At 38.9% G+C, this 13,063-nt stretch overlaps 1 protein-coding gene across 11 annotated transcripts in view; it reads right to left on the reverse strand.

The window, feature by feature from the left end:
- The window catches only part of TBC1D1 (TBC1 domain family member 1), a 113,619-nt gene that overhangs the window by 55,025 nt on the left and 45,531 nt on the right, over positions 1-13,063 (reverse strand). For all 11 annotated transcript variants that reach the window (XM_040587642.1, XM_040587623.1, XM_040587613.1 and 8 more), the window contains 2 exons: positions 6,127-6,660; positions 2,936-3,025 (listed from right to left, as the gene is read on the reverse strand). In XM_040587642.1, coding sequence (XP_040443576.1) covers positions 2,936-3,025; positions 6,127-6,660 — 624 coding nt within the window. The remainder of the gene's footprint in view (positions 1-2,935; positions 3,026-6,126; positions 6,661-13,063) is intronic.

Here is a 13,063-nt window from a genome sequence, read left to right on the forward strand (position 1 = left end):
AGCTTGGCTAGTTAAAAAATGAGAATAGTTAAATATATTACTTAAAGATAACTCATGGAAGCATTTATTTCTCCAAAAACGCATGCAAATTGAGGCACAATCTACTTGCAACAGTAGATAGACAGCACATCCTGGGAAAATGCTAAGGAGTTTTTTTAATTGCTGGGAGTTTTTTTCTTTCATGAAAAGACTTTCAGATGAATAGAGCTGGGTGATCCCAGCGCACATCTCCTCAGTGCACCATTCTTGATTAAAAAAGCCAAACAAACTTATGATGATGAATTATATGCAGTGGTAGAGCCTGTTTATAGAAATTCTGTTATATTCAGCACCTTTTTACTACCTTCTAGCTATCGTGGCACAACAATTATAGTAGGGTAAAGAGCAGCAATAAACTGCTGTATTAAAAATCAAAATGATAAGTCACAATAAATCAGAAATTTCAGTGAAATTTAGACAGTCTGAAGATGCCTAGCAGGACTTTTTTGTTGGTTCTTTTCCTTTTTAATACAGCAAGAATCACTGAATATTCTATTTGCCTTTTTATCATGAAGAAAACAGTTTTAAAAGCATTAAAAAACATAAAAAGAACACTTCTATAAAACAGAATGGCCAGGTGTCCCAAAAATGAACACATTATAGCATCAGATATGCTTAAGCAATCTGAACAATATTGTCTTATCATTCAAAATACTAACAAGAAACCTTCAGACCATGCCATCTGAATGAGGGAAAATAATTTAACATATATGGAGATACCTGGTTTGTTGGAGTGTGACAATTACACAGATAACAAAGTCTTTATTAGACAAACATCAGGCACTAATATGCCATGAGAACAAAAAGGTCAGAAGGACATTCAAGTGATGTAAAACCTGCAGCTTCTCCAACTCTAGCTCCATTGGATGTCCAGGCTAAGCATTTTAGGAGGCAGCTATGTGATAAAGCAAGAACAGGTTGATGCAACCTGCAGACTTTCTCCCTCCTTCACCCACATTAGAGATGTATACAGAACGCGCTGAGCCCCCTCTCTAACCTCCCAGCCTATGTTTCTTCTTCTAAAAGATTATTTCTTCTCCTGACAACCCAACTGCTACAATGGAAGGAGCCCAGCTGGGATCATGGCCCTGCCCATGAAACTGCGAGGTACCAGGAGCTGGCAAATGCTCTTAGCTGTTTCAGATAAGCTAATTCAGATACTGCCCCAGGACCACATACTTCTTTCTGCCATTATAATAGCTCACTGATAGATTGGGCATTCTGGAAATTAAGTACTGATTCTGATTCTGATCTCCCCTCAAGAAAAGATTATTCAAGTTCTCTTATGATCATGATGAGTCCACAAGAACATTCCATCAAGTCTTCTGTAAAGTACATACTTAGGGGAAAAGCCCTCTCTACTCCAATACCAGTATTTGTCCAACTGACATAACATCTACCCAGTAGCAGCACATTCTTCAGACAGGAGGGCGGAATTAGAACCTCATTCCTACTGTTCTGAGGAGCACAACCATCTGCTGATCTTCAGGGCAAGTCACAAAGTCTACCTAACTAGTTCCTGCCTCAGGAGATGGCCTAAGGGAACATGGGGATAAAGATTTTTCTGTGATCAAGGAGTTCTCTTCAAAGCTCTTGATCTGACAGCATGCAAACTGCTTAAGTTTACTCCAAAACAAGCACTACACTGGTTTAATTCAAGGTGAATTTTTAGTTCAACTAGTGGGAACATCCATTCCTCAATAACTATAATTTTATTTATATAATTATAGTTCAGGTTAATTTCTCAGAGGTTTAACCTAAATTGATCTATAACAGGTTTTAAAGGAATTAAGTGTTCTCTAAGGACTCCATCTTAGTTTAATAAATTACATTCAGTTTCCCCATTCACTTAATCTGAATCAAATCTGGTACACAAACTAAATACAAGTAATGCCCCGCAAGACAGACAACGGCTAATGAAAGACAAATCCCTGTATCATGACACTGGTTAGTTAACAAAAGCAACTGGTCTATGAAATGTCTTTATGAACAGTTGCTCAGCCTGTAGGTTGACAGCTGAGCAACTCTCCAAGGACGGTCCCCTGCTCCTGTACACAGGACCTGCCAGCAGTTAGTGCAGCTGCCCATATAGGAGTCCTGTAATTGCCCGAGCTGTCCCACGTCCTTGATGTGACCATGACTATTCTGCCCTCACACTGCTAAGCAGCTGCAGTAGCTGAGTGTGAATCATATGCCTGTGTAACCTATGCAATGCCATTACCACATCTTCACGTGTGTAAGTTGCATCTCTTTCGAAACATCACCACTCAAAATAAATCATTAGATACCCTCACATAATCCATGCAATATCTAAGTCAGAGCCACGAGAACAACAGGCAGGACAGGGAAGCAAACTCTGTGGCATAAGGAACAGGGATTAATAGTGAATGAAGGGGCTCTGAAACATGCTTACCCTCAGTGCATCAAGACACTACCTCTGCATGGCAGAGGGTTGTCTTCTTTACATACATGCAACATATAATCTTGAAAAAAATGTATTTTTGAAACATTTTTCAGATAACTCTTACATATTGGTTTTCTCCTTTCATTATCACTTCTTGAAAAATATGGTTCAAGGAATCCCAGGTTTGCACAACTGTGAATCACGCCCGCTGAAATCTCAAACCAGAACGGACCAGGGTGTTCCTTCTAGCTCCTAATATTCATCCACTGCACACAGAAGTGAGTTTTTATCTCAGAAATTAAAATGCAAAGCATGAGAAAAGACTGACGGTTTCACAGAATTACTGATTAACAAGCAACTTGTCAATAGCAATTACTGAAATTGCTGGGGTGAGAATCCATTTGAAATCCTAGGAGAGAGAAGTACTTGAGCATTCACAAGTGAAGACTATTTAAACAAACAAACAAAAAAAAGAATACACTGCAACCTTACCTGAGAACAAAAGGATATTTCTTTAAAGCTTTTTTCAATTGCTACTTTTTTTGTGTCAGGACTGATAAGGTAAACTTCAGACTGGCCAATCTAAAAAGAACAAAATAAATAACAAGATGATAACAAGTAACATTACACTTCATTTTGTCATGCTATAAAAATGCTTCCTGGACATAAATCTCAACATTTTTTCTACCTGTATATTTAGACCAATTAGTGTATTACTAAGACAAAAAGAGAGAATACTGAAGCCACATTGATCTGGCATTCAGATCTCTGCACATCACTGAACCAAGATTTAGTTTCACATTTGAGACAAGAGACTGAGAATAGTGTTTAATTAGATGAGAGTAATATACCACAAGTAGCTTTGCACTGAGGAAATATACTTATACTACCTTTTCTTATTTTCTGCAGTCTTGGCATATACTACATTCCTAAAAGCTACTTAATGAAATTGTTCTAAAATTTAAATCCAAGTGTATGCCTCTACCTGTTTCCACCTAAGTATTTTTTAGAGTTTTATTTATTTAAGATACACATAGCATTTAATTTAAAGGCTTTAACTCAGATGAGCTTACTGCAGTATATTTTCTAACCTGATTTAATCTGTAGGCCATTTCTACAGCAGCAAACCAAAAGCTGATGCTAACTTTTGATAGGCAAAGGGCATTTTTACAATGAAACTATTGTTTTCAATTTTTCAGCCTCTGACAACATCTTTGAAACATTTTAACAGATAAAATTTAAATTCCTCATAGTTTCTAGCATATCAGAGAGTCTGCTAAGGACAAATCTCTTTTTATCAGATTTTAGGGAAGATGGATGGAATCTGGATCCATTCATGAGCAAACATTAGACAAACCTGCTGAAGCTTCAACCACCAACAAATCCCATAAGATGCACATAAAAATGTCAGCAGCACCAATATACCAGTAATTTAAGGAAGGGGCAAGGGGCGAATCCTGTGTGTGAATGATCAAGTGAGAGGTGTCACCTCTGTGTATCTGAAAATGGTCCTGTGCATTCACTTTCCACCTTTTCTTTCACTTCAACCAGTCACAATGATTCTCCACAACCCCCTGCTCATTTCCTCGTATTGTCCCCAGGGCTGACTTTGCACATGTTCATGTGGTTATTCCTTCCAACACCTACTAAGCAGCCTGCTCTGGTTCACTGCTGCCTTCCCCTCCCTGCAGCAAGAGGCTCCTTCTTAGCTCAGCCCCACACACTCCTTTCACACTTGGTCCCTAGGGCAGCAGGGATCATTTGAAGCTAACTGAACAAGGGAAAAAAGCAATACCAAAACAACCACTCCCACCCCCTACCCCAAATACAATCAGGAGAAAAGCCTAAATATAAAAAGCCCCCAAATCCTAAGAAGCTGGCTAGGAAAGCAGTTCTTCAGAAAGAGATACCAAAATCAAGACTGTCTGAGCCAGGTGAGGAGAGTCAGCAGCTAACTCATCTGAATATTTTTCACACCTCACACAGCAAGCAACCTCTGCTGCCATCCTGGGGCAAAGTCAAGTAAGAACTTGAACTGAGAAAATACAAACAAATTTCTTTCCTCTGGATATGAAGTTACTTTTAAGCATTTCATATGTAGCTACACACAAATTGATAGGCAAAGTTGAAGACCTGTGCGTGCTGCATACATACCATTACTCAGAACCTGCTGAACATGGGGGATGGCTAACCAACAAACTCAGCTCTGCTACAAGCTGCTAGCACAAACCACAGTTACTTCACTTCCTTATATTCAGCTGAATTTTCACTTGATGAATGGCAAAAGAATACAACTGTGCATACTAACCAATATTTTCCCAGGCAAAAAACAACCCAAGACAGAAAGCCAAACAAACAGAACCCCACAATTTGGAAATGAGCCTGTCAGCAGGTGACTGACGTTATATTCAGGCTGAAGCTGCATGTGTTTTTGAAAATTGTTGCATCTATTTGATATAAATTAAAAATGCACTCACTGGAGTCAGAGGATGTGGACTTGAGCAGTCCCTCTGTAACCTCCCTGTCTCTGAAATATATGCCATGAATTAATAATGGAGTCAGAATTTGTTTAAAAATTAGTCATTTCTATAAAGGGCATCTATATTTTCTGTGTGAAATACATGCTCAGGGAAGAGGGTAAATTGTTTTTATTGGGGCACAAGATTTATCTCCACCTTCTTCCACTTCCCTGTCTTGATGTCAGCCTGTTTCTAAAAAAACTTTTGTTTAAAATCTGGTATAGCTAACTACACCTCTTTCTGTGTGTTACTTTTTACACTTTTTACACTTTGGCAATCCTTAAAGCAGCACTTCTCTTCCCCCCCCCACCCCCTCCAAAAAAAACCAAACCACCTGCTGTAACTGCACCTACTCTACTCTGTTACTGTCCTTAAAAACTCCCAGCCCAAACAGCAGCTGACGGATCCAAGATTCCAAGATGACCTTATGATAGCCAGCCATCGTAGTATCAGCTCCAGGTTTGCATTATGTTCATAAGATACAAGATACATAACATATCTTATATAACTTGTCTATCATGAGGATTACAAAAGGAGCAAATAACACATTCCTTACTTGCTTCTCAGGTCTTGAAAAATACTTTTCCTGCTCACCTATCAAGGCAAGCGCATTGCTAACCACACAAAAGCAGAACGGCATTGGAGACAGGCGTGGAGTAGCCTAGGAAGTTACTACACTACTCCATCATTACACAGGCATGTTGACAGCAGGAACACCTTTATGAATTACACTGCTTAACATGGGATATTAAGACTACTAGCCCCCAGTCATGGTTTGGTCCATCTGCTCTAGTTACAGGTAACTCATTCACCTGGAAATGTATTTCTGCTGCTAGTAGCTAGAGTAATTGTATGCACCATTTTGCAATTGTATAACTACCTACAAACTAGCTGCAGCTTTCTAAAAGCTGTCTTCAGAATCTGAAAGTTTCAGGTAGTGCTGTTTTAAACTATTTTAAAAAAAACTTATTTTGACTATATAAAACAATTTACACTGACTGGTAATGCTTTTGAGAGAAACAAGCAAGTTTAAATTAAGCTCTGGTAATTGCAATTAAGTTATTAAAGAAGTAACTGTCGTCTGTCAGAACATCTGCTTTGGTGTTTGCCACTCCAAACTCCACGATGTGAAAATGTCACCATGAGCTGCAAATCTTGCTTTACCGTAAACAACATCGTCCGGTTTTCTGCAATGTCTGTTGGCTGCACAACACTGTGTCCATAGATAAGTTGACTTTTTAGGTTCAGTGAAACTGCATCTTCTTCAAAAGACCTGACAAAGCTGTTACTTCTATGGCTTCCCTCTTGCAAATCCTTCTTAAAAGCAAAGGAACGAAGCCCAGGCTGAGAAAAGGATTTCCTAATTGGCCTTTTCTCCTCCTCTTCACTGACCAAGGGCTGGAAGACAGACCGAAATTTGTTGCTGAAAGAGAAGCCTCCAAAGTTATTGGCAGTTTCATGTTGTTGGGATGACGAGTTGAAATCTGATTTTTTTGTACAACTTGCACGATTAAATTTCTCAATGCATTCATCTATAAGTGCTGGAGGTGCATTTTTATGTGCTACTGTCACTCGTCCACAGAACAGCACCTCAAACTTTTTGGCAAAAGGGTCTTCAACATCTGAGAGATTATTCTGAAACTCTTCTTGACGAGCAATTTTCCCCGCTTGTCGAATAGAGCTTATAATCTCAGGCACCTACAGGAGGGGGAAAAAAATTACGCAACATTAGCATTGATGCTTTATGACAAACAAGTTGCAATACTTGAGGCGCTCCCTGCTGTTACTTTTCTGGAATGGCTAATTTGGTTTTGTTTTCCAAAAGACCAGTTGAAGTGATCTTGTATTTGTCAACAGACATATTTTAAAACTTAAACACTGACTAGATGAATTGTTCATTTTTCTCCCGGTCAGGAGGTCACCACGAGATTCATCTCTTGTAATGCTCTGTGTTTTCAGTAAAAGTTTTGCACCTGAAGGAACCAGTATAACATGACAAATTCAAACTCACAATGAAAGGTAAAAATACTTCAGAGAGCATGAGAGGAGCCATAGACTAATTGGGAAAGTTATTTACCTCTGTTATTTTTCACTCCATTCGCTCACTCAACATTCATGTCATGCAGATTAAGAGGCCTCTTGCAAATTTGCTTTCACCTTCATAATAGCATATTACTTTATGGCAGTTTAGGGTTCTTTTAACTGTAAATAACTCTGTTTTTTTAAAAAACACATTCATTATTGTAGATATTCATTTTTACTCTAGCATCCTAGATGACACTCAAATAATATTGCTTCCACATACAGTATCACTTGCAGGGCATCTGTATGAGAGAAGAGTCTGCTGCAGCCCACAGATGTTGCAACTATAAACAAAACCCGAACTGCTATCTGATATACTTTAACAGTGAACAGTCACAGTTTCTGATACGGTTAAAGCATAGGAAGATGCATATGCTATCTGCTAAGCTGCTGCAAGGTGGATGCTTGATTACATCCCACTGCTTTGACCGGCCTGGGGGATTAAGTTTCTTTTGCAGCCTATGCTGCTGCCGTTAACAAATGCAGGGTCACCATCTATGATTACAACAGATAATTCTGCCAACTTTTTAATTTCCCCAAATTACTTTGGGAAAAATCCCTGCTAAGTGCGCCAGTTTCCTGGCAAAACAGATTTGTTCTGGTAAGCATCAATTGGAGCTTGCTTACTTACAAATACTTGGTTGCAGATAGCACAGAAAGAAGTCTGGGAGCAGCAGACTAAAACAGCAGCCCAGAAGAACCATCTTCCCTATGAGAAAAGGCATTCCTAAACCTAAAGAATGCTTCGGAGACATGACCTCTGTCTTTTTCAGACATGTCCATGGTTATGTAATGCTCAAACATAATGCAGTAATGTACATAAACCAATGCAGGAAACAGCAAAGGACTTAGAGGAGAAAAAAAAGCTTGAACAGTGAAAAATGAACGGTTATACTCTGGGCGCTCATAAAGACCTCAGTAGAATTCTTTTTATAGACCAGGAAACACAGATACACAGATACGGATATAAGGGTTGATAGATAGATATACATACACATGCATATAGCTAGTGAATTTAACACAATACGTAACAGATTACAAAATAAGTAAGACATTTCAGGAAGCATTACTTCACCCTTGAGCGCAAGGCATGAGTCATCAGCTGCTCACTCAGCAGACAATGGGGGAGAGGAAAGAAAAGCAGGGTCATGAGTTCAGAAGTCTGTCCTCAGCTATGTCATGAACCAGTGGGAAAGCCTTGGGGTAAGGCAGCTTCACATCTAACTTTTTACTCGTATACAAGAATGTAAGGGTATAACAAAATTTTATTACCTTAAACGATATGCATTTCCTCCACAGTGAGCTCAAAGATCACCTCAGTTTTATTTACCTAATACTCCTTCAAAGAACCAATTTTTAGTCGCATAACCCATCAGAATGACAGTGAAAATTAAAACTTTGTTCTAGCCATATTTCAAGCTGCAACTGCTTTAGCATTTTCTAATAAACATGTTTTACTCTTGTGGGAGTGTCTGGACTCACCAGCCACAGACAGTTTTACTTCTGATTTGCCCAGAATACACACAGAAATGTGCAATCCTACCTCTGCTTTTGCTGAGGCTACAGGGGTGACAGCAAAGGAAGGAGGTATTTTCTGGAAAATGTTCACTTCGTTAAAGCCAGGAACATCAGCTCTCACCCAGATGAAGAGCACGGCTATCTCAACCAGGGTTAAGCTCCCCCAGCACCACCCATGCTGAAGACTATAAGGAGAATTTCCAGCAGTGCAGGTGCTGCAAAGGTTACAGCTGAGCTAAAGCTCAGACAAGGCATTAGGAATCCATCATACGTGTGCAGTTACTGCGTTTGATTTTGTCAATGTTTATCATCACCAAACACTTGACATTGACACAATTGCTATTCAGCAGTGGCTGGACTTTATAAACAGACAGTAGTTAGGAGGAAGACTCTACATCACACCGAATGACATTGCAGTAGTTAATAAATGTCATGTTTGAGGAGACCTAGCAGGCCTGTTGAACCAAGGGGAGTATTTAATTATTTATTTTCACACATGCTAAGGCTTGAATTATGTCCTTTGTAAGTAACAGCTGGCTTCTGTGCTACACTTACTGAAAAACACTGACTCCCCTGTTCCTGCTTAGCAACCTAAAAAAAATTAACAGCCTGTTAATATAATTTTATTACTTCTGATTAGGCAACTGATAAGACTATTGCTCTAGCCGAAGCAGCAACACCACCTCACTTTCCTGTGACCTTTGTGTATGTTAAATATGAATCTTTTTTCATTAGTAAAGACAAGACGTCATGATGAATCAGAAAAAACAAAATACGTATTACCCTGGCACTGTTCTTGGCCTGGTCAAGATCTGTGCTCTTTTCATCTACCTGTACCATTCCAGGCCTTTTATGCATGTATCTAGAAATGAAGAATCCACATGCTCCTGTTGTGACCTCTGGCCCTGGCTCCCTCAGCAAACACACCTGGATGCTGAGTGCATGCAGATCAAGTAAACTTACTTATTACAAACAAAAGGAAAAAAACAACACCTGTAACTGTGAAATATAAATAAATATATTAGTTTTTTCAAATCATTAAAAAACCCCAATGTAGGCTTTATCCTGGCAAACGTTTATTAACCAAAGCTGGAACTTTTCCAGATTAAGCAGCATGCCACTGGGCAAACAGTAACCACATCTCTTGCAAACCTCCAGGAATTAATTAAGATATAAACTGAATCAGGTTTTATGGCTCTTTAATTTGTATCAACAACCAACAAGGATCAAATTGCTCCTGAATTACATTAATGTCTCTTGGAGTTTATTTTAAAGGTTGTAGGGCTCTTTCTGAACATAAGAAAATGTCTTTTTTATTGTGAGGGTGGCCATGTGCTGGCATGGGTTGCCCAGAGAGGTTGCAGTCTCCATCCTTGTATGCAAACTCTGACTGGACATGGCCGTGAGTAACCTGCTGCAGGACCCAGAGGTCCCATCCTGTCTCTGCTTGGTGACTTAGATACCAACATCTCCTATACAGACCTATAGGTAATTATGCCTACTAATCTGAATTTGCTAAGACAGTGAAGGAGGACTGTTGCACACATGTATGACTTCTTCCTACCGCACAAATTCTCTTTTCTAACATACTTCTATTCTTAAGTGTTTTCTGACTTCTCAGTATGAAATATGTAATTAGTGGATAAAGATTATTTCTGTAATCAGAAAAACAACTGCTGCTGAGCTAAAATTATTTCCCTAAACCCACAAAACTAAGTACAGAACAACAGCATAAGCAATGATGAAATTTTACCAAACACAGAACATTACCTTCTCATCACTTACTCAGGGCCAAACAGAACTGGCAAACAGAAGACATAACTTAAATCTATTAGGAAGTTTTTGCATTTACAGTTTCTGAATTAGATACTCCACATCTGAAATAGATTTAGAAAAAGATGCATCTATAACTATTAAAGCTAACACTGGACTGTTGTGATTTTTCTTTAAATATATGCCATGTTATTTCTGCTATGATAAGAATGCTTATTTTGCAGAGACAAAGCAGGGAATTGAAACGCTAAGTATTCTTCTGCCTTGACTCTTGGGTACTCAAGCAAAACACAAACCAGCACCTAGAACCTCCTAATGCACATTAGTGTGTTACTACACAACAGCTACAGCTTCTACGCTGTGCACCAAATCATGAGAGAAGGCAGTAATTTTTAAGCACACACAGGTTTGCTGCATCTGAAGAAGAAACAATTTTTCTCTTCACAGAAACTGTAGTTGAATTTATTCTCCACGCAACCAGAATTTACCCTGTAAGTTTACATACTAGCATGCAGTAAGATGTCTTTAGCCTGATAGTGGATTTGAGAAAGAGTGAGAAACTATTGTAATGACAAAAGCCCAGTAACAGCTGAATGCAACAGCTGCCTTTTGGTAAACAAGACCAGACTAAAAAAAGATTCCCTGTTTCTTTAATACACAGTAGGTATGAAAGCAAAGCGTCCCACAGAAAAAGAACTGTTAGCACATCAACTCGCCAGGACCAGGGAGAAAAAAACCCACAAAAGTTGAATGATTTATGATTTTAGATGCTATGCATTGTTTATACCCACCGGTATAAACCTACCAGTTTATACCCACCAGTCCCTTCATAAGGCCTTAGGTCTGTGAAGGCCTCAAGCACAGGCTTAACTATTTCAAGGGAGCAGGTGGTTTTGTTTAATATAAGACAGACCTGTGTTGTCAGGAACTGGTCTAGAACAATAGACTCCAGAAATTCCTGGAGACTGAAAACCATCAGGGTCAGGTCTTGAGAGACCTCAGAAGGTCTCATGCCACCCCAGCTGGAATACAGCCTTAAAATTCTTTCACAAAGCTCTTGAAACAAGTTGATATTTTGATTGAGTTTTGCCTGCCTACTCAAGTATGAGCGGACATCGGAATTATTAAGTGCTTTTACTTGCCTTTTTTTCTCACCATAGCAGCCTCAAGAAGTCTAACATACCGTTTGCTGTTAATACCCTTCCTTTATTTCACTAAAGAGTGCTGATACAGGAAAAATAGGGTCCACAGCTGTGTATCTTGGGAGAAGCCATCTAGTTGTACCAGGGCAGATGGCAATATTTTTGTCACTCATAAGATACTACAATCATGGAATACTTCGTAAAAGTAGTAGAACAGAAGAAAGGAAAACTATTTTTGATATATACAGAACGTAGATAAAAACATGATACAGCAAAGCATTTCTTTGCATTTTTAAAAGACCATAAAATTTTTAAGTTTGGTGGTTTGATATGTACTAAAAAGCAGTTGGTCTGCTTTCAGCACACTTCTAGCAAAACAGCTGTGCAGTAATAAAACAGATCAACACTTCCTGTCCTTATCACCTTATACCCATGCTAGTGGTCAACTGACTTTTTTTGGGACAGTGTTCTCAATGGATTTAAAGTTTGGCATTTTAATTTCTAGATTTCACTAAGGATTATTTTTTTTAATCAAGATACTGCATAATTTCTCTTTTCAGAATCACAGAATAATTTAATTTGGATGTGGCCTTGACAGTGCAGTCCCCCACATAAAGCAAGGCAAACTTTCAAGTTGGATCCAAATTCAAACTTAGATGAGATGTGGGAGTCACAATGAGCCGAGCTGCAAGTAAGCCCAATGATGGGGACCCCACAACCTCCTCCTCTCCATCAGAAACCTACAGCTGACAGAGAAAGGACAAGACACAATCAACTGAGATTTCTGTTGTGAGGAGTGTGGCCCACTAGTTTAACTAAAGAATGATCTAAAAAATTCTAGCACAAAACCAGTCTTTAGTATCTCACTGAAGTAAAAAGTTGTTTTAAAAGTGAAGAATCTCCTTATTCCTTGGCATTAGTAGAATTCAAGGTAGAAAAAAGGAACAAACTTTTCAAGTCAATTTCCATTTCAGTAAGACTTTTTATATTCAGGTCTTATCTCTAGTGTCTTCACAGGGTTCTTCCTTCTAATATCTTGTTTGGAGACTGCTCTACAGCTTCCTACACTGCGAACTTTCTCCAGTCGTTAACTTCAATTCTCATTTACCACATTTTCACCCCTTGACTCCCAATCAACAGTTCTATGGAGTACTTTCATTATTAGCTTTCTTCCTTTGTTATTTGTTGACTTTTAGTCTGCCCACAAAGCCACTTTGAAACCAAGATTTAATTCACAGAAGTAGAAAGGTTATAGTTCCTCCAGTCCTTGGATGATGACCATCTTTTGCAAGTTCCTGTCAGTTTTTCCATACATAAGAATGCATGACGGGTAAAGCCAAAATGAGATTCTTACCAAGAGCTCCCTAAATACTTAAGATCGGTGGGTGCATGGACAGACAGTTCACCTTTGCTCCATGACTTCACATCTCAATGCGTATGATCTAAAACTTTACTGCTGTGTCCTCACTGCTCATAAAACAACTATGACCTGTGACACTCTCAGCAGCTTCACCATCAGTGCATGTCAGTCTAGCTCATTTTTCTCTACAGTACCTAAAATGCACTAGGTGTCTCATCTAACCAGG

The sequence above is a fragment of the Falco naumanni genome, chromosome 1 (genome assembly GCF_017639655.2).
Source record: "Falco naumanni isolate bFalNau1 chromosome 1, bFalNau1.pat, whole genome shotgun sequence".
NCBI classification, from domain to species: Eukaryota; Metazoa; Chordata; class Aves; order Falconiformes; family Falconidae; genus Falco; species Falco naumanni.